Here is a 20,818-nt window from a genome sequence, read left to right on the forward strand (position 1 = left end):
TCTACCTCAGTCGCTGTGTCCCACGGCCTGTGCCTCCTTTGGAAGACCTGGTGTTCTGGGCCACATGAGCTTCTAGAGCTTCTATCAGGCTTAGGACCCTCGTGTTCCTGACCTGACAGTAGCCATGAGTGGTCTTTCCTATCCAGCGTGGGACCAGCTGCCCACCCAACAAGCTGTCAGCTCACAACAGGAAGAAAGCACTACACAGCCGGCTCCGAGGCTCACAAAGAGGCCTTTATTATCTAGTTCAAAGTAGACACTGTCACAATCTTATATGTTACTCCTTTTACTAAAATAGTTCAAATCAATGCCTTTACCACACTATCAAAAGTTCTATTTGTTTTCTCTCTCCACAAATCAAAGTGGTTCAATAGAAGGTAGAAACAGCCGAAGTGCACAGTCTCCAGCTCTACACGGCCAGGGCAGGAGGGGGCAGCTGCAGGTCTCACCACCAACTCCTATAGAAGACTGGCCTAGGGCAGAAACCAGGCGTTCCAGCCCCTCCCAAAAAGCAGCACGCTTTCCCCCACAGTATGAAAATAGACACCTCTGCCACTCTGCAGCCATGCATTTTGTTTCTTTAAAAAAAAAAAAAATCAGTAGTATGTATCTCACTTCCTCTCAAGTTTCAAGAAAGAAAAATGAAAGGTCACTTTGTCTTGAAACACTGGCGTGTGGCTGTTGATCGCAAATGAAGATGTGCTCAGCAGATTCTGACTCCAGGGAAGGCCAGGCCACCCTAGATGGGGCCAAGTGACCTGTCACAGTGGGGGTGGGGGTGGAGCCAGCACAAGCATATTGTGAGCTTGGGGTGGAGTCAGCACTGCAAAGGCTAAGGCTCCAGAAGGGATGGGTCACAGAAGACCACCTGCCCTCCCTGGCCCGGGTGGGGCTCAACTGGGTTGCTGCTGGCCTCTCCTGTTAGGTTTGAGATATGACCCAGGCTGTCCTAGGGAAGGCAGCCTACTGCCGAGAGCTGGGGTATAGCTTGCCTCACTCTGCCTGCACAAGGGCAGAGGGGCCTGTGAGAAATTCTCTTTAGATTCCCAGGATGCCCTGCAGCATTAGGGACAGGGTCTGTCTTGTCTTCAGACTCCAAGAGCTCTTACTTATTGCTTATTTCAGAGGTGGCTGAACTGTCCTGATACAAATGTGACTGGGACTCTCTGACTTGGCTCCCACCTTGTGTGGGCCCACACACCTCAACATTATTCTGGGGTTTCTTGACTTCAAAGAACCAGGAAGGGTCTTGCCTGCCCAGCAGCCCACTTAGAAATACCCAGTACCGGCTGGGGCTGGCAGATGGAGTTGCAAGTTTTATCGCTTGACTATACAGCAGCTCCTAGAAAGAGCTTCCCAGTGCCACCAACAGCCGGAGCAGTAGGCCGGTCCCCTACAGCCCCTGCACAACACTCCCTGGGCACACCGAGGGCCATGGGCCTTTCCCCTGAGAGTGTGGGACCCAAGGGTGTGGGCAGCAAAGGTGCTGGGTACCACCCAAGGTTACGGGGCCTGGGCTGGTTGGGGAGCAAGGATGTCACCCACCTTCTTGGCCTGTCCCCTCTGCTCACAGGGTTTGGGAGGGACCTGAGGCAAGGACAAGCTCTTTGGGCTTGCTGCATGGGGCTCTAAGTACCATTGCGTGAGGACAGCTGATGGGTGTGGATGTAAGTGTGGCCAGGGCCTCCTACAGATAGCATCTGCGTGGTTCACAAAAGCACCTCGTTCTCCTCAAACCATGCTAGAGAACGCCCCTGACAGCTCTGTGCTGCCTGCCGGCTGAGGCATGAGCACGCATTTGACCCCTGGACAGGTCCCTTGGAGGGAGGGAGGGGCTAAGGCTCAGATGTGACCTGTGAGGAGACAGTATGACAAACAGGCTGGCCTGGCCTAACATGTTCCCAGTAGGTTGCCACATGAGCTCTTCCACTGTGAGGACAGAGGTCCACCAAACTGGGGTGGTTTCTAGAGTGAGCAAGAGGCAGAAGGAACGGCTGGGGGCCCAGGGAAGCTGAGTGGCTGGCTGAAGGCCACACAGCAAATTAAAGCCAGAACCAGGCATGCCCCATCCTTCCCGAGGAAACCTCATCAGGGGATCAGGGGTGGCTCCTGTAGCTCTGTCCGTAGTGACCCAGAACACACGGGGGTGGCGTGGTGGGGGGTGTCCATCACATTGACAGTGACCCTGGGCAATGGCCCAGTTCTACCTGCCCATTGAGAATGCTGAGCCTGGCCCAGACACTCTCCAGGACTTTCCTATGTTGCTGAAAACCAGAAAAGGAAGCCTGGCAGGAGAGACCTACAAAGTGGCTAAGCCTGGCATTGGTGAGGAGATGTCACTGAAGGAGTGAATACTAAGGAGGAGAAGCTGGCTTTGGGGTGGCTGGGCACCGACCCCCAGGTGACAGGGAACCCTGAGCTCCCAGCCAGCCATGGACACACGGGGCCCAATGCTCTGTGACCCAGGGTCCTGGCTCTGGCCGGGTAGCAGAAAAGCGCCACCTGTGTCAGGATTCAGGCTCCGGTGGCATCTGTCCAGTGTAAGGGACAGCGAGTTAGAATACTTGTTGAGGGACCTTCTACTAAGAGCAGGCCACCTCCCAGACAGTCCCTTGGCTTGGAGTCTCAGAGGCTTCTTGCTGACAGAACATGGAGCTCAAACGGGGAGCCAGGCTGCCTGGCCACTTGGCTGCAGCGAGCGAGCAAGCGAGCAGTGGCTTCTCGTCTTCCCAAGGTTTGCTGGTGAGGGAGGCAGGAGGTGGAGGCCTGGCTGTCAGCATCACACCAGGGCAGCCAGGGTGGGCCGTGTCCTATGTACAATTCACCACGGAGAAAGACGGTGGCTGGGCCAGAGTTTCTGCCAGGTCTAAGGCCTCAGACTCCAGGCAGGGCCAGTCCACGTCCACGGAGAAGCGGCCCTACAACGGCCCCTTGAACTGATTACCAGACAGGTGCTGCCGGATGGAGGGCTTGGTGCTGGCGGCGTCCCCCAGTTTCCTCCAGACCACCTGTGAGGAGGCACACAGCATCAGTGAAAGGCTCGCCCCAAACCTACCCACTGGCCGCACCTACCTACCGCCTTACCACCCTGTAAAATCACCCATGTCCTCAAAGCCCGGGAGCTGGGAGAGAAAGCTGAGGCCACCGGAAGTTAGGAGAGGTGCTGAGACTTCGCTTTTGCCCACTGTCAAAGTCATGCTTGAGCCCCAAGCAGGCTACTCCTGGGTGTGAACTCATCCTTGAAGATGTCCAGTGGGGTCCACAGACTCAGGAGACGGCATGAGGTGCACCTCAGGGCACCCCACTCAACCTAAGCCCCACGACCAGACCCTGTAAACCCACTCTCCTGCAGGCACCTATGAGGGTCCAGTGGAGATGGCAAGAGGTAGAGAATAGTCTACGTGCATGGCCAGAGGCCACCAGGGGGCACCAGTGAGCAAAGAAACCAGCGCTCAGGCTCTGTCCAGAGTCCCAGGCCTGGCACCACTGGGGAGGGATAGATCTGGTCAGGGGCCTCGCTGAAGGGTGAGGTATGGTGGGTCTGATGAGGCAGGACTCCCAAAGCCAGTCATCCTCCCCAAGCCATAGCTAAGCCAGTGAGAAGCAGGTGGCCACATTCCCAGGGCCCAGCCCTGGTCCAGCCCTAAGCCCAGCCCCAGCCCCCGCCCCCAGGCCCCAGCCCCAGCCTGGGAGGAAAGTGCCTCACGTTGCACATCTCTCGCACTATGGCCTTCTCCTTCTCACTCAGGTCCTCCTCACAGCTGTCTTGAAGTTGCCGGTCAAGGTTCTCATGTACTTCCAGAACCTGAAGAGAAAAAGCAGACGGTCAGGGGGAGGCCAGCAGAGAGCTACCAAGGGGACTGGAGAGGCTGGGCAGGGGTGTCAGGTGGGCTTGCTTCCGGTGCCAACAGAGGATGTGACTGACAGCCTGTGCCCATCCACGTTGGACACGGCAGTCACTGCCAGCTCCCACTGTGACTGAGTGTCCCTGCACAAGGGTGGGTGAGGTCCGTGGTATACACACAAAGGGAACCAAGAGAGCCCTGGTGCACGGTTGAGCTCTAGACACCAGAGTCATGAAGCCTGCACGCTTGTACCTAGAGGCACGAGGCTGGCCTGGACCTTCCATGCCAGAGTCACTCCTAAGCTGGGCCTCTCTTTGGCCCGAGGGAAACACTTGCCCTCCGATACCGGGTCAGTTCCCTCAGCAGCAATGCCTCGGGCAGAGCACACAACTGACGAGCCCAAGTCCCAGGGGCTTCAGACAACTCTGGGTCCCCAGCCGCCAACAAGGAGGGACACATCATCTCCCCCAGCTCAAGTGGCCCAAGCTTGGAGATAGCACCTGTGGGGGCTGGGGTGTCATGAACCTAAGGTCCCCCATCCTGTGCTCAGGAGGAGACAAATGGCACGTTTTACCTTCATGGCATGCACGACAGCCTCGGGTTTCTGTCCTGCCGAACTGTAGACGGTGGATGGGGGTGAGGGCAGCTCGGGTACGGGACAGGCTGGGCCCTGTAGAAAGAGCAGCACAGATGAGCCCCCCACCCCAAACCTCACACCCCACTGTCTGGGTCCCGGACACCTGTCACTGGATGAACACCAGTGTGAGTTACGTGGAGCCAACACCCAGGCAGGAGGAGATTGGGGTCGGGGTGGGAGTTAGAGGAGAAGTGTGGGTGAGAGGCGGGTATCCTAGGAGCTGCTATCTGCCTGGCTAGTCCCCATGCTTCCTGGCCATGCCACCTCTTCTGTAGATGACATGGTGGTGGCTTGCAGAACAAAAGGAGGAGAGCGGGGGACACAAGAGCATGCATGTTGTTCTACAGGTGTAGCATGAGCGTCTTGTGAGAGCCAGAGATTCATGTCACTCAGCAGGCAGAGGGAGGCTCAACCCCACTGTCCAAGTCCAAAGCCCACCCAACCTATCCTAAGCCCTGCTCCTGTCCCTTGGCCCAGTCCTGGCCACCTGGGTGGTGAGTCAGCTACCGGCCACATGTTCAGGGTAAGAGCTGAAGACAGGCCAGGCTGGGCCAGGAGGGGACCCAGTCCTTCTGAAGCTGACCCCACCTCCCGCTAGCTTCCCTTCCTCCTGATGACCATAAGCAAGGCAAAGGCTTCTGCCTTGGGCTATAATTATGGAACGCAGGACAATCAAGAAAACACCAAGAAGTGCTCCAGGAACGAGTAGGAGGGGGAGTGTCCTGCAGCCAAAGCACTAGACAGCCGTAACCTGGTGCCTGGGGATCAGCCTGAAGACAGAACTACTTACCCCCTCTGCAAGACCTGGGCCCTAGAGACCGCTCCCAGCAATCAAAGAAGCTGACCCAAGAAGGACTGAATCCTGTCCAGCCATGGCCACCATACAAGCCCAGTAGGGATTTTATGGTTGTCCCTCAGTTAGGCCCAGGGCCTTCCACTGACAGCCTGTCTGCCAAGCCCATTTCTCTCGGGCCATCTGGCAAGGAAGCTTACCAGGGTCTCACAGGCTGATGACAGCTGTGTTGACATAGGCACGGGGGATCTAGGAAAGCCAGAGTTGGGCATGGTCCCTTTCACTGGGACTTGATTCTGAGCCTCCGTTTCCTCCCTTCCTGTGTCACATGTCACGGGAAGCATGCAGAACACGGGAGAATGCCCAGAGAGTATGTCTCTTAACTCCAGCCCAGGCTGCACGGGGGAGCCAGATGGGGAAAGGGAGTGAATGGTATCTTGCCCCCTGGTCTGCTGCCCAAGCTAGGCTGGTCTTGAGCAGAGGCCACACTTCCCCCACCGGCCAGCAGAGGGTGCCAGCCAAATGAATAAAGAGAGGTCTGGTCCTAAAATGTACTGTGGTGCCCACACCCCTCCCTATGCGTACTGCCACCCTGTCCTAGGGAAGACCCTATCCCCAGTTTGTCCTGATGCACCTGGCCTGCTTCCTCGTCTGTACCAGTCTCTAAGGGACGGCTAGGGGCCCCTCCAGGAAGCAGCCTCGAGAGAAATGCAGGAGGCGAGTGGAGAAATGCAGTCCGGCCCTCCTGGCTCAGATCGTCCCCAGGCAGCAGGTATCAGGGAGGGCAGGGCCTGGGGCTCAGAAAAGGATAACGGCCATTGCTCAACTCTTAATGACTGGTTAGAGCGACTGAGGTATTGGGGTTAGCGTTGGGCTTAGCGTCACTCAGGCCCACGGAGTCCTCCCAATCACCAAGGCACTCAGGGCAGGTCAGTCCAGAGGGATTAAACAAACAAACCCATCCCACAGATGAGGGCAGTGTGTTTGTCCAAGTCAGCTGGTGGACATGAGTCTAAGCCTGGAAGGACCAACTTTTCCCAAGGTGCCTGTCCACACCTTAACGCTCCTCCAGAGGCTGGCGGCAGCAAAGGATGGGATTGCATATACCCACCCACTTTTATCTAGGGACTTCCAACATTTGACATTTGACCTTGCTGCACTATTGAACCCTGTGCACCTTAAGGAGACCGGCCCCGGTACGGAGGAGACAGTACCAGGCAGTGACAGCACTGACTTAGCAGTAGTAACTGCTAAGGCTGGTATCCTCGGGCCACTCCACCCAAAGCCTCCCCCCCCCCCACCCCCAGCTTGCCCTGCCCTCTGCCTGTTGGCTCACTACCCTCAACAGATGACATGAAGGTCATGGAACGGAGCTATCCCCCTCCTCTGCAGGCCCACAGTGACCGCTGACCTCCAGGCCCGTTAGGCCCTGCAATCTGCTGCATCCCATAATGCTCACTTCCTCCCACTAAGAGCAAAGCGGCAGCCTCTTCTGGGGTGAAACACATGCTCTCCTCTCATGGCCTCCACCATGAAACCTTCCAGAACATTCCCACATTCCGCTAGCCTTCACTGTTGAAGCTTGAGGGGGTGTCCCCTAGGGGCTATAGGAAGTGGTCTGGGACCTGGCAGGCTGACCCGGAACCAGAACCAGCACTGCATTTGCCAGCATTTGAAAGCCCTCAGTTCACCACCCGGCAGGTTGTTTTCAGTCGCCTATGCCACCAGAATGGAGGAAAGCAGAATGCGGGGCGGGGGGGGGGGCAAAGCCTGGGGAACCAGCCCCTGGGTGGCACCCTTAGCTCTGGGAGCCCTTCATGGTGAAGCATCGTGACCAGGCATCATTTGGTCACAGGGCTCCTGGACAGGTAGAGGAGGTAGCCAGGGTTTGGGAGAGAAAGAGCCAAGGATTGGTTGCCAGTCACGATGCATGAGCCATCTCATGCCAGCACTGTGGCCCACTAAGGCCACAGAAAGGCCATGGTCAGCCTTGCTGGCCATCATGGGAGGGGTGAGGGTGCAGAGCAGGGGAGGGACCCACATACTTCGCAGGACGTCCCTCCAGGTGCCCGCCGCACTGGTGTGAAATGTGTGAGCAGCCACAGGGACTCCCACAGGGATGCTCTCTGTAAGCCTGAACCAGTGGAAGCTTGCTGTCTCACTGTCCCACAGGGCAGGTGACAACGGCATCCCACAACCCTCTCTGCTGGGTCGACAAACACGAACGAATGCATAGTCACTTTCTGAGAGCTGACTCCCAGCAGTCACCTTCTTCCCATCCAAGGCAGGACAAAGCCCAGGTGAGCATGCGGAAGGTGACCCCAGAGGCCTGAGGGGGTCCTGAGACGCAGCCCATTAACTCCTGAAGCTTCATCCCTCAGCTCCAAAGCCTAAATCTCAGGCCAGCAGGCCTCCTCTCTCGGCTACAGTCACAAGCTGCACAGAATACGGTGCTCGCTCTGGCAGCCCCCTGCCATGGCTGTCACACACTGCCCTGGAAGTCAAGCAATGTCACCTACCCAACACTTTGCTTCTTACCTCCTCGCTGGGTCCCCATGAGGTGCCCAGGGCCCCGTCCCAGGAGGATAGAGTAAGGAAGACCACTCAGGGCTGGCCGTCCAAGCTCGGCTTTCACCCACAGACCACCCGCATGCCCTGGGCTGTAGCCAGCCTGTCCCGCCTCTATCTGTCTCCTCTGGAGCTCAGGGCAACGATTCGGAAGGTCTGGACCAGGAGCAGTGGGGACCTTTGGTGGGGACACTTACGTTCTGTAGGACTTCTTGGTAGGAGGGCGGCAGGGATGCGAGCTGGGATTCCGAATGGTATGGGGAGAAGCCTTTCCGAAGGGTACGGAATTCTCCGGAGCCTGCCTGCTAGGAGGGGAAAGAAGCCAGTAAGATCCAGGGAGGGCTGAAGGGCCAAGGCCCCTAAGCCAAGACCCTGCCCTAGCCCAGGCGCTGTGCTTAAGAAGTGTGTCACCCTCTACACAGCCATCTGTTGGCTCAAGCACACCCTCCCAGGCGCTCACCTCTGTTCACAGACTGCCTCTACTATCAGACAAAGAGAACCCCACTCCCCACCCCACCCAAAGAAGGCCTGGGCGGGTGTTCTGAATCCACAAGAACCAGTGCAAACCAGAGTGAGGAGGAAGGATGGACACACATATGCTGCCCTGAGGTGGCTCCCTTAGGAGAAAAAAAAAACCCTGTAAGCCAGGCTAGTGACCTAAGACCAGGAGCCAGAGTCGCTAAGGGTGGGCCAGGGAAACTGCGTGGTGGACAGGTGTGGCCCAGACTGTCCACCTTCAGGCCAGCCAGCCCCACAGAAGACAGCCTTCTTCCCTAAGCCACTGAGACTTCAAAGGGAAGGAGGAACCCACGAGGCAGATAAAAACTGCAGAGGAATGTCCATAAATCGGCAGGCTGCTGAGTTCCCCAGACAAAGCAGGAAGGAAAGAGGCCAGGCTGGCTGGCAGGAAGCGGGCAGCAGCCCTACGGAGGGCTTCCTTCTCCCTCCCGGCAGCCCCCTCACCCAGCCTGGAAGGGATCCCCACATTCCAGGGCTGGCCTCCTGCCAGTCACAGGGCCTTGGCCACCTGCAGGTGGAAACAGTGAAAGAGAGCTCAGACAGAAGACAGAGGTGCCGGACCACCAAAGAGGTGGGGTAGTCACTCCACATCACTATACCACCTCCAACCTGTAGAGACCACAGAGTCCAACCAGAGAAGAAGTCTGCCAATGAGACCACAGGATATACAGGGGTCTGGTGTTCAAAGGCCAGGGAGCAGGTACAGAGGGCTGGGGTTGTTTTCTCAGCCTCGGGTATGACCCAGACTCATACCCAAGACTCTTGGGTACCCAGAAGCCTCCTGAGGTAACTCCTCATGACTCTTACACTAGGCACAGCCCCAGCCAGCATCATCTGCCAAGAGATTCCCAAGAGACCTCGTGAATGGCCTTAGCCATCAAGTGGGGCTGTGGTACCCTCACCATGGACTTGTGCAGGCCACTGCGAGGCATTAAAGGCCACAGAAAAATCAATCCTCCCTGACACAGGACCAGATTGAGTGGAATGCCCTAGGACCGGGTCTCAAGGATAGAGACTGTCCCCAAATGTCCCCAGTACTTCTTAAGTCTACCATGAGTGACCCTTTCCTCAGCCACCGTGCTTCCCTGAGGGGTCACCCAAGCCCCACTCAAAACCCTAAACTAAATCACTGTCAGTTCTCCGTCACCACGGAATAGTTCTCAGCAGAGAGCACCATCTAAATTCTAATGAGCTCTTAATGTCCACACATAAACACATATATCAGTCCTCATGGGACCTTGCCTACCAATGCTGTTCTATGGGGACATGAAGACGTCCCTGCCACCTTGCTGTGACTGGTGGACAAAGTGAAGACACCAGAGGCCGGTTATCAGCCCAGCAGAGAATGTGTAGTGATATCCCATTTGGCCACAGGACCAGGAGTGGCAACAGATTGCAGCCTGGTCTGTTTCCCGCCAGCCTACGACCAAGAAGGCAGTACCTGTCCTGTCCTGTCCTGTCCTGTCCTCACCCCCACACAGGATTATGTTTGGGCTAGGCTCCCTTCCCACAGAATCTCTGGCCCTCAATCAGACAGGCTCTGAACTGAAAACACTGTAGTATGTGCTAAGGCCCCCTCCCCTCCCACCCGCACCCCTCCACAGAGTCCTGGGTAATTTCCTGGGGGTGGGGGGGAGGCGTCCCAATGAGCTGCATGCAACTCCTCACCCGCACACTTTGAGTGAGCATCTATAAATGTTTGTGTGTGCACAGGACTTTATTAGCAAGCCACAGAGGCAGGCAGGGGAAAACGCACATAATCTCTCATTAAGGGGCAATGTGACTAATGACGCATCAAATGAGTAACCACCGCCACGCTCAAAGCCAAATTAAAAAGGCTGCAAGTTGCCGCCTAGAGCCCTGGGCAGAGCAGAATTCCTGGGGTTGGTGGGGGTGGGGAGTGCTGCAGACCCCTGGAAGGGCAGGGCATTTGTCAGTGTAGAACAAATGGCCTTACAGGAAGACCATCTGCCCTGACATCCTAAGGGGAAGGTGGGGTCTCCTTCAGCCTGCTCCGGGCTGGCACAAGACTTCCGGGTCCCTGCAGCTGCAGTAGCTAACCCTGCATTCCTCTCTCTTGTCTGAGCGTACAAGGACGCACCTCTTCTGCCCACTCCTATGGTTTCTGAGGGGCAGCACGAGGACTCTGAACTAGGAGTGAGGACACCCAGGAAGCTGCGGGGTCAATTTGCCCTGGGACTCAGAGTCCGGCTTCTACCCAAGGCCAGCATCTGATGCCACCCCTCCTTAGTGCCTAGTCCGGCCTTGGTATGTGACCTTTGGCTACTCCGCTGATACTGCCAGACTCCACTGCCTTCCTAGTTCCAGGAATTTCTGCATATGGAGCCTTCAGGGAGGAGGAACCCCATGCTGGAGAAGCCCAGGCAAGCACTGTCAGAGGGCGGGTACCAAAGGAGGCTGCCCTTCAGTGCCCATGGCCCACCCACCTGAGATTCCTTGCTGGGGAAGGCAGATGACCAGAGGCTGTGCCAGGGACCCCTTCCTGGACTGTAACACCTCACATCTCCCTGCTCCAGGAGAACTTCATTCCCTAAAATGTGCCATCTGTAGGGAGCCCTCACGTGTTTACGAGGCACAACACCATGCCCCACGCGTGGAGGCCTCACACGTGAATGCCTCCAGGCCTGGGGTGGAACGCGCCCTGCCTGATGGGGCCACTCAGAGCAGAAGGCCCAGAGCCCCGTGCTGACTCAGGACTGACTGGGAAAAGGACTACAGGACTACCAAGGGCCCAGAGGTGGACTTGCTCCTGGCTGCTGGTGCTACCAGTGTGGGGAGGTGGGCTTTTCACAGGGCATGGGGGCCCCTGCCAACTCTTCCTTCCCTGGCAGCGTCCAGGCCACTCAACACATACAGTACAAACTTGCAAGCCTGTGGCACCACACAGTGATGCTCGGCGAGAAGCTAGGGTGGCTTGGACCCCAGAGTTCCTGGGAAGCCTGCTCACTTTACTGTAGCCTGCTTCTATCTCGGGGGTCGGGGAAGCCCACTGCTGCAGGCATTGTTACTCCCCCCCCCCACCATGGATCTGTGGAAACGTGAGGGGGAAGGGCTGCCTCCCGGGTCTGATGACCTGCCTCTATCATCTTTGGCCATAAGGAGGAAGGGCCGCTCACCCACGTGTAATCAATAGCCCGGGTTACTCTGAATAATACTCTTGGAGCCTTGGCAGCCTGAAAGCATTGCTCCACCTGGAAACAGACAGCTCCCCAACTCACTGGCCAGGCTAGAAGCAGAGGGAGCACTGCAGATAGCAGAGGGAGGACTTCAGAGTAGGCAGACTACAATCCTCCTGGAAGCTGTTCTACCAGGAGAAGCCAGGGCCACACACTGCTCTGGGCTCAGCGGGCCTAATCCAGAGCAAAGCCCACAGAGTCCAGGTGGTACTTGTATCAGGTTTCCCTAAGGTGGAGCTCCCAGGCAGAGGAAGGAGCGCAAGTCTCCAAAGAGGAGCAGCCTCTGCCAGAGCCTACGGACATTTCCAGCCATTTAGACCACGTGGAGCAGAGCAGGGGGAATTGGAAGCCTGATACACATGTCACTCCACTGCGGCTGTCAGCTGACACTGAACCTGATCACTTTGCTGTGTGCCTTGCTGGCACAGGCAAGCAGCCCCAGGCACAGGGCCTGGCACACGGTCCTGTTGCTATTGGTCAGTGGCTCTCGGCTGGGATGACTCTGCCCCTGGGGATATCTGGAGATGTCTTAAGACATCTTTGGTCATTACAACTGTGTGGTGAGTAGCCAGGGAAGTTTTCAAACACCCAACAGTGAGGACCCACGGGCTGAGATGTGGCCGCATGACCTGGTCCTTTCCCTCCTGGCAGCCACAGCTGTGTGGGCCAGGCCTTTGCTCTACCACTCAATGGTGTAGCATCCCCCGGTCCTGCACTGTAAGGGTCCTGCTGCAGAGCTGAGGTGGCAGGGTGGCATCAGAAGGAGGATGTGGGGTGGTTGTTGGAAGAAGGATATTTGCTATTCCCACCGGCACACGGGCTCCTGCCGGGGGCATTCTGCGATAGGCCGGCGAGAAAGGTCGGACAAGCAACACCACTGCAGGACTGGCTTGTTGTTACATTGCAAGGCAGCAATTAGTGTCAGCTCAGAAGGAACACTGCCGAAAAGGAATCTACAGGCAGGACTAGTGCGTTCTAGAAGTGGTCAGAGCCCAGGGAGGAACGTAAGAGAGGAGACACAGCAGACACAGCACACAGTGCTTAGCAGCCCTCTTGCCCCTCAGAGCCACTGCAAACCCCCCTTCCCCGGCAGTTCTACCTGGAGCTGGCTTCTCTGGCAGCCGTAGGGGCGGGGCAGCTGGAAGGAGAGAAGACAGCATCACCCTGCCTGCCTACACCGTCTGCCTGGTCACTTTCCTTGGACATGGACTGGCCAAAGCCAAGGGGTCTCAGATGGGCCAGGGTAGTTTCTAGTTTCACCACACTTGGGGTTGGGAGAGAGGACCCTAAAAAGCCACTCGATGTTTTGAGACAAGCCCAAATAGCCTTCTAGGGAATGCAGCCTCCTGGAGGGCCTAGGGGTACCCCCAAGGCCCCAGCCAGCTCTGAGAGGCAACCCCACAATGCCAACTGGCTCTGCTTTCTTCCTCTTTCATCTGAACTCGTTGGCAGGCCATTAGGGACAAAGGGGCGGCGGCTTTGGCTGGGGACCCTGAGACTTCTTTTCATTAGTATTCAGATGAGGTGATAAGGTCACTTCCGGCCCAGCTGGCACCACGCCCCCTACCACCCAGGCAATCTCATATACCTCCGCTTGTCAAACCTGCTGGAGGGACCACCACACTAGAGGCCTGTGATGAAGTGTGGCTTACTCGCCGGACAGCCCGATCCCCACTACTGTAGGGACTACCTCACCCTTCCAGGTCCCGTTTGGTTCGCTGAGATGAGAGAGAGATGGGCCAGGCAGGAAGATATCGGAGGGATGCAGGCTTACAGTATGAAAGCCTTACTAGACGTGGGTAAGATACGTGGCCTCTGTTTGGTGTACATACCTACTGCGGTCAGACCAGGGAGCACCGGGGCTGTAGAGTTACTCCCAACATGGCCCTCACTGCCAGCTAGCCCATGTCTCAGCGGTTTTCCACCACGGCCCTCTGAGTGACACTCTCTGAGTGACATATATGGCAGGTATATTAGTGGCCTTTTTTATCCCCCCGGATAAGGAAACCGAAGCACAGAAATGTTACACCAGCTGCCCAGTGTCCCCCTCCTCCCCCGGCAGATAGGTGGCACTAGTGAGCCATCTCTAGGTTCTACTCTTAGATGCTCCCTGAGCAAGCCTTCACAGTTGAGGGGGGGTGGGGGGCACAAAGCCTAGACCCTCATCCGGCCACCAAGCTGCCCTGCCCTTCTGCTAACGGGGTCCCTGGCAGGAAATAGACAGACTCAGGTCCTAACATTTCAAGTCTTCCAGAGCTGTGGCACTGTAGTGCCCAGGCAAGGGGCAAGGTGCCAGCCCACATCACAGGGGTAGAACAGGGGTACCCTGAGTTCTGTTAGGTGTCGGGCACCAAGGCAGACACTGCCCAGCTGAACTGCCGCTGCCGTAAAGAGGGGGGGAGACCGATGACCTCAGAGGGACACGTGGATGGGGAGCCCAACCCTCCTCAGGCTCAGGGATGTGGGCGACAAAAATGGGGGCCCCACAGGGTTTTGGGTGATGGTGGATGGCTCCTAAAAGGCTTGTTCCAAATTCAGACACAGGACAACATGGAGCACTTCCTGCAGGAACAGGCAGAGGTTATCTGCCAACACGGCACGGCCAGAGGCCCTCGGGATCAGGAAACGGCAGACAGACAAGGAGTGCTCCCAGGGCCACACCAGACCTGTGCTGGGTGTCACTGTAGTCCCTGACTTTCGTGGAGGAAACTGAGGCACAGAAGACAGGGAGCTTTGCCTGAAGCTACAGGCTAACAATGAGACAGAAATGGCCTGAACCCAGATCCGTGCAGGGCCCAAACTCATTTTCTGATGGTTCACACGAGGCTAGTGCCACACTGCCCCATCATGTGGCTAAGTCCCCACACCCCCGGTCCAAACCTTAGGATGAGATCCCTTCGGAGGTGGGGGTCCTCACAGAGGTGAGCAAGTTAAAGTAAGGTCCCCAGGGTGCCTGGTGTCCTCCTTAAAGAGACCAATCAGGTCAAAGACAGGAAAGTATGAGGGACATGGGGACCAGGTGCCGTCAACAAGCCAGGAGCGAGGCCTAGGGATAAACCAACCCTGTTGTCACCCTAACATTCAACTTCCAGCCTCCTGGGCAGAGAGTGAGCTTGGTTGTCTGTGCATTCCCACCATACGGGCACAACTCGGCAGCCCAAGCGAGTTACCAGAGCACCCGTGCCAGGAAGCACCCCCCATCCAGACCTTTTCTCTACCTGTGTCTGGTGCAGACATCATCACGGGCTACACTCAGCAACCCCGTGGTATCTGGCCCTGTGCAGAAGAGCATAAAGGTCTGGGGACAGAGCAGGGCTCAGGTGCCTCCCGGCTGCAGGGCTGGACTGCGGCCTCCCTCCAGGGCTGCAGCCGTAGCCACAGCCGCAGCCACAGTGGGCCCTCCGGCCTGAGTGAGAGACCGCCAGGGCTGCTTGCTCTTTTAGTGAGAGGCTGGCTTCTTTGTGGTTCTGGAGGTCTCATTTATCGGCCCGGCGGGGGAGCCGGGGGGATGGGGGAACTCTAACCAGAGACCCCAGCATCAATTACAGCTGCCCCTACTCGGGTCCTGGCTGGGCACAGAGGATCTGCAGGAGAAATACTACGCACGGAGCCCTGGGATGAACCATCATGCAGGAAGCAGCTGTGTTGATGAGATTTTAAAGCCGGCACGAGAAAGAAAATATGAACTGAGCTGCAGTAATTCAGCCTGTGAGCTCCCTGGCACATTTTTAATGAAAGCTGTTTCAGAGTTAAATAGAGGCTATGGGGGTGGAGGGGAGTGGGGGTAGGATCAGGGGGACTCTCTGGCCTCCTGCTCAAACCCCAAGGACGCATCACCTTACAGTATTGCGAACATTCCTCACGCCTGCCTTTCGCCAGTGGGCAATTTCTCAGCTTTGCGAGGAGCTGGGGGTTTCTGTTGGACTATGATTTCACGACAGAATCATGAAATTCCACACAGCAGAGCCCTGAGGCTGAGGAGTGAGGGCAGCGACTGTCCTGCCATCATCGTCTCCTTCCTCAAGATGCCCAAACCCTGTCCGGCAGCCACGGCATGGTGGTGGCCTTGTGCACTTGCTCCCTCGGGGCAGCCAGATCTTCCTGAGCCCAGGTGGGAGTCAGCTTCCCTTCTGGGCCTCAGAGACTGGGTGGGGAGCAGCTGGGGGCTTCCCAGGCTCATGCACAGCTCAGGTGTGGCAGGGGATAGAGGCGTGGATCTGGGGCTCCAAGAGCCCTTCCTCAGGCAGTTGGCAGTCAGGAGGGAGTAGGGACAGGAAAGAACATGACAGACAGCCCAGGGCCGAGAAAGCTCAGAGTAAGTGGAGACACACCTTAAGGTGTGCATGGAGGAGGCCCAGAGTTTAGAGCTAATCCCTGGAGGACAGGGCTGGCCCCTGCTCAGGCCTGAAGGCTCAGCCTCCTGCACGGGGGATGGAAGGCAAGTGAGCACAGCTATGGGTAGGGAAGGCTTCCATGTGGGACTGTGGCTGCCCCAGGGAGGGAGGGTGGGAGGGACTGCTACCCTGTGGCTTTCACACCCACCTGTTGTACAAGGCCATGGCCTGGTCCAACACTTGAAACTGGGCTACAGGTTCCCAATGGGGCAAGGTGGCCCTGAGAGCAGAGACTAAATGTCAAGTACAACCTCAATGCCCGTGAAAACAGGGGGCACAGACTGTTCTCTGATTTGATGGTGGAGCACACTTCCTGTGGAAAGGACAGTGGAACAGCATCCTGAACTTGAAAGGGGACTCCTCATCTGCCTCTCCACAGGAACAAAGGCCAGACCGAGGCTGGCGCTGCCGGGCGGGGATGGTGGTGGTGGGGAACCACAGGGCCTGAGCTGGGGCCCTGGCACATGGTGCCAGCCTTCACTCGGCAAGCAGTGGCCCGTCAAGCAGGAGTGAGCACTGGCACGAACAACTCCCTCCCCTCCAGGTGGATGTGGGCCTTCTCTAGAGTAGGTGCTGCCCTTGGGTTCCGCAATACTGCTGGCACCGCTATCCCCTGAAGCCCCATAGCAACCGCGTGCAGTCAGGCTCCCAGTAAGCACTTGCATGCTACCCCACCAAGTGAGACTAGCCTCAGCAGGGTGGCCTATGGAGGTGACACAGCGGGACTAAATTAAATCCACTGTTGGGATGTGAGCCTCCCGATGGCCACCAGTAGACAGAGGACGTCACTGTCTTCCTGTGTAGGGCAGTGGGCATTGGGCCCAGCAGGTCACATGGCAACAGGACCAGGCATCTGAGCAATGTCTAAAGCCGTCTCATCCAGGGATGGCCACATACACTTACGTTATACCAGCAGGTATAACAGAGGAGGGAGAGGCTCCGATGGAGCCAGGGGTGGGTTCAGGAACAGGGAGTCTGGAGGTCTGCTTGTCTACTCAAAGCATACCACAGTCTCTCGTCACCAGGCCCTCTGCCATCCCCACCAAGAGCAGAGGTGTTTGCTGGTCTCTCCCCCATGTCCGGTCACAGTCCACAAGAGGCTCCACTCCCTTTCAGTAGACACCTCCTCTCGACCAGCAGCCATGACCACGTCCCTCACCTGCTTCCATCCTAATGCTGCTTTCCCTCCGTGGACCCACAACCCCAACTGTCCATGTGAGCAGGGTAGACCTAGTGAGGAACTGGCCAGCAGGGGGTCGGGGTCAGCGAGGCTGGCAAGCCCTGGCCACCCGGAGCCAGGATTAGAGCGAGGAGTGGGTCTGTGGCCAGGCTATCTGGGAGACAGCTGAAGAGGCAGCTGGGGTAAGGAGGAAGCTATGGGAGCCCCAGAGAAACTGGAGATGGGATGGCCTCTAAAGGAATGGCCATTACCCCTATAGCCAATACCCTGGTGACTCACTTACCTGTGGGGGGAGCTTGTCACCGTCCAACAGCTTCACCTTGGTCTCCAATGGCCTGATGTAAGTGGACGAGGGATCTGAAGGACAGAGGGGAAGAAGGCGGTCCGTTAGCCACCAGGAGCTCACCGCATGGACACACCCCACTCTAGCCTAGCACTCCCTCATGTGGTCCCTGAAGTCTGGTTTCCAGGAAGATGATGGTGTGTTCCCTGGCCTACATGTTCCTGGGGTGATTCCTTCTGCGGCCAAGAGTAGTTGGCACAAAAATCCACAGCCAGAGACAGCCTCCTCAGGGCCCAGAGCCCAGGATCTCCTTCTCTACTGTGTAGTGGGGAAACAGTCAGTGAGAGACCCTAGTGGATGGGTTAAGAGCGTGTTTGGTTTGAACTGGGCTGGAGAGATGGCTGGAGAGATGGCTCAGCGGTTAAGAGCGGTTAAGAGCTCTTCCGAAGGTCCTGAATTCAAATCCCAGCAACCACATGGTGGCTCACAACCATCTCTCATAAGATCTGATGTCCTCTTCTGTCTGGGGTGTTTGAAGACAGCTACAGTATACTTACATATAATAAATAAATAAATGTTTTGTTTTGTTTTGTTTTAAAAAAAAAGCGCATCTGGGCGTGCCTTTGTGACTGACACGAAGACAGCAACTGAGGTGGAAAGACCCTCCCTGAATGTGAACAAGGTCATGCAACAGGTGAAGGGCTTAGGGCTTCGAGGGGGGAAAAAAAAGCCGACCACCCTAGGCTCTGTGCTCCCTCCCCCACCTCCTTTTCCACCCCCAAAGAGGACACATGTGGGGAATTCCTCAATCACCAATCATGGGGCCCAGACAATCCCACTTATAACACATCCCAGGAAATAAAGTGCACCCACCCCCACCACACTGCCCCTGCTTTTTTTCCTCCCATCAGAAAAGCTGGCAAAAGTCTCGTTGAACCCTAGCCCCATTCTGCTGTCCCTGCCTGCCTACCCCACAGCCCCTGTCCTCCTCCCCAGCAGCAGAGGGGCAGCCCCCCTGACCATCCTCAGCCCAGGCTGCAGTGGAAGGCACCTGACTTGGGGGACTCAAGGACCGGAAGACAGGAAGGGAAGCCGCAAGCAGGGATGGGAACTGCAGGGCCTGTCCCAAGCACCCTGTGGGGCTGATGGATTGGGACACCTCAGTCAGCCAGACACCCAGTGAAGATGGACTGTTGAAACTCTTGCTAGAGGCTACAAGGTTAAGTGGCCAGCTAGGACTCTGTCCACCGGCTCGGTGAGTCACCACCTGTATCCCCTCTCCCAAGAAATGCAGAGTCTCCCAGGTACTTAACACTCTAACCCTCAACCTCAGAACAACACAGGGGCAGCAGACAAGCCGAGCAAAGCCGGGGCTACTGAGTGAGTCCACCTCAGGGTAGGGCTAGGGAATAAAATCCAGGGGCTTCTACAACTTCCAGGTGGGCAGAAGAGGCTGGGGACCTGCAGTGGACAATGAGGCATCTGTCCCTTCTAGCACAAAGCCAGCATGACCCCTGGGAAGCCTGCCCTTGACGTCCTCATGCGGAATGCAGATATCTTACCCCTCTCCTCCACCCCTTATCCACAGGTTCTAATAAGGAGTGGCTATGAAGCCCACCGCTGTCCCCAGGAATGCCTAGGCTCACACCGGTGGGCTCTGACCCGCCTGTTAAGGGACACACTTTGTTCCCCAGGGAGTACCTTTGGAACCCTCAGGAGCCCCCCACCCACTCAGCCTAGATCCTCAGGGCCCTACAGAGCATCTGGTGTAGCAGAGAACGGTAAAAGTGTGGGAACAGGGAGCAGGGAGCAGGGAGCAAGGCCCAACCCACAGGCTGGAGAACAAAAAAATCAGAACCTCCCTCCTCCTCATTCCCAACAGTCACCTCTTAGGAATGTGGAGCCTTTTACAGGGGAGGAGAGGAGGGCAGCTCCCTGCTAAGGCCTAGCCAGCACAGCCTGAGGAATGACAGCAGTACCGGGCACAGGGTGGCTCCAACGGGCAATACTGCCCTACTGCCCGGGGCGCCCGGCCTCACTGCACAGCCCCATACTGAGTTTCCAAGAACTCAAGAGACAGGTCCCTCGCACGCTCCAGGTTAGCACAGGGGTCTCTCCCTGTCTACGAGGCCCTGATGAGGACTCTAGCCATCCACAGAGGCTGTAGCTAGAGATGCCTCCGTTGGTTTAGGTACGACGACTCTACCAGATAGGAAAGGGCTTTGCATGCACTCGAGGTCTATCAGGTCTCTCTGAGAGTAGAAAGGCAAACATGGAACAAATGGGACGCTCCTGATCCTACATGCTGCCAAGGGGACTCCAGCTGTGCAGCAGTGGAGGGAGGAGGGGCACATCCCAGAAAGCACCCCTATGAGGGCTGGGGATGAGGTTCAGCTGGTAGGGTGTCCGCCTACCGTGCATGAGGTCCTAGGTTCAACCCTCAGCACTGCACAGACTGTGTGTGGTGGCACATGCCTGACACTTGGGAAGTGACAGTGGGGGGCGAGGAGAGCAAGAGCAGCCTTGCAAAGGCAGAGAGCTTGAAGCCAGCCTAAACTACAAGAAACCCTTGAGTTTTAAAGAAAGCTTAGCCCCTCCCCTCCTGCAGGCCAGCCTTTGGGAACACGCTGGGCAGAGCACTGAAGTGGAGCTTGCTCTCAGAGAGGCACGAGCATTCCCACACACCTCTCTTCTGGATTCCATGCTATGGTAAAACTCCCTGGCATGGCTGCAAACACGAAGTACGCACGCACTCACTCGGTCCCTAGGTGCAGTCTCCATTTAACCCAGGCGGGGACCCAACCAACACCACCAAGTGAAGATGTCAACAAGCCCACTGTCACTGGCCCACCCATCTCCCCCCCCCCGCCCCCCATGGACTCCTGCTGAGTGGGCAAGAAGCCTCCAGCCTTAGCATATATTCTTTCAGTCCACAGTGTGGCTCACATGAGGAACGTGTGACTTTTTTTTTTTTACTTATACCATTTATAGTCAATTTTCAAGTAATTCCAGAGCAAGAAGAGACCTTCCTTCTGAATTAGAAGAGTAGGTTCCCTCCCGCCTCTTAGCTTCCGCCCGCCCACGGAGGGCACCAGCCATTCAGCTTTAAGTTCTCCATGTGTGACCCTGTTCCCACCCCGTTCCCAGGCAGGCAGCTGGGTCTCTGGGCTCCCCTTGGGTCAGGAGCAGAAAGGACAATGGACGTAAGGGAGGCTGCCTGGGTTGGGGCTGCAAGGCCCCAGCTCCCAGAGGAGACTCATGCTCCCCACTGGCCCTGAAACTCACTCATGAGCTCATCAGGTGCCTCCCCGGCTGCAGCAGTGGGGTGGGTAATTAAATTAATCCCAGCCCCCCCCCCCAACACACACACACACACACACACACAGTAACCAGGGCTGGGCC

The 20,818-nt window shown here is 57.0% G+C and overlaps 1 protein-coding gene across 4 annotated transcripts in view; it reads right to left on the reverse strand.

Moving 5' to 3' along the window:
* Window positions 1-213: 213 nt before the first annotated feature.
* Ccdc85c (coiled-coil domain containing 85C) overlaps window positions 214-20,818 on the reverse strand; it is a 74,662-nt gene continuing 54,057 nt past the window's right edge. Inside the window, exons 2-7 of one of the 4 annotated variants that reach the window (XM_029484706.1) lie at window positions 17,417-17,490; window positions 12,659-12,697; window positions 8,041-8,148; window positions 4,420-4,515; window positions 3,707-3,805; window positions 214-3,008 (exon numbers count right to left, since the gene is read on the reverse strand). In XM_029484706.1, the coding sequence (XP_029340566.1) occupies window positions 2,919-3,008; window positions 3,707-3,805; window positions 4,420-4,515; window positions 8,041-8,148; window positions 12,659-12,697; window positions 17,417-17,490 (506 nt within the window). In that variant the 3' untranslated portion in view covers window positions 214-2,918. The remainder of the gene's footprint in view (window positions 3,009-3,706; window positions 3,806-4,419; window positions 4,516-8,040; window positions 8,149-12,658; window positions 12,698-17,416; window positions 17,491-20,818) is intronic. The other 3 variants (XM_029484704.1, XM_021179452.2, XM_029484705.1) reach the window with 3 other exon arrangements.

The sequence above is a fragment of the Mus caroli genome, chromosome 12 (genome assembly GCF_900094665.2).
Source record: "Mus caroli chromosome 12, CAROLI_EIJ_v1.1, whole genome shotgun sequence".
In the NCBI taxonomy this organism is placed as follows: Eukaryota; Metazoa; Chordata; class Mammalia; order Rodentia; family Muridae; genus Mus; species Mus caroli.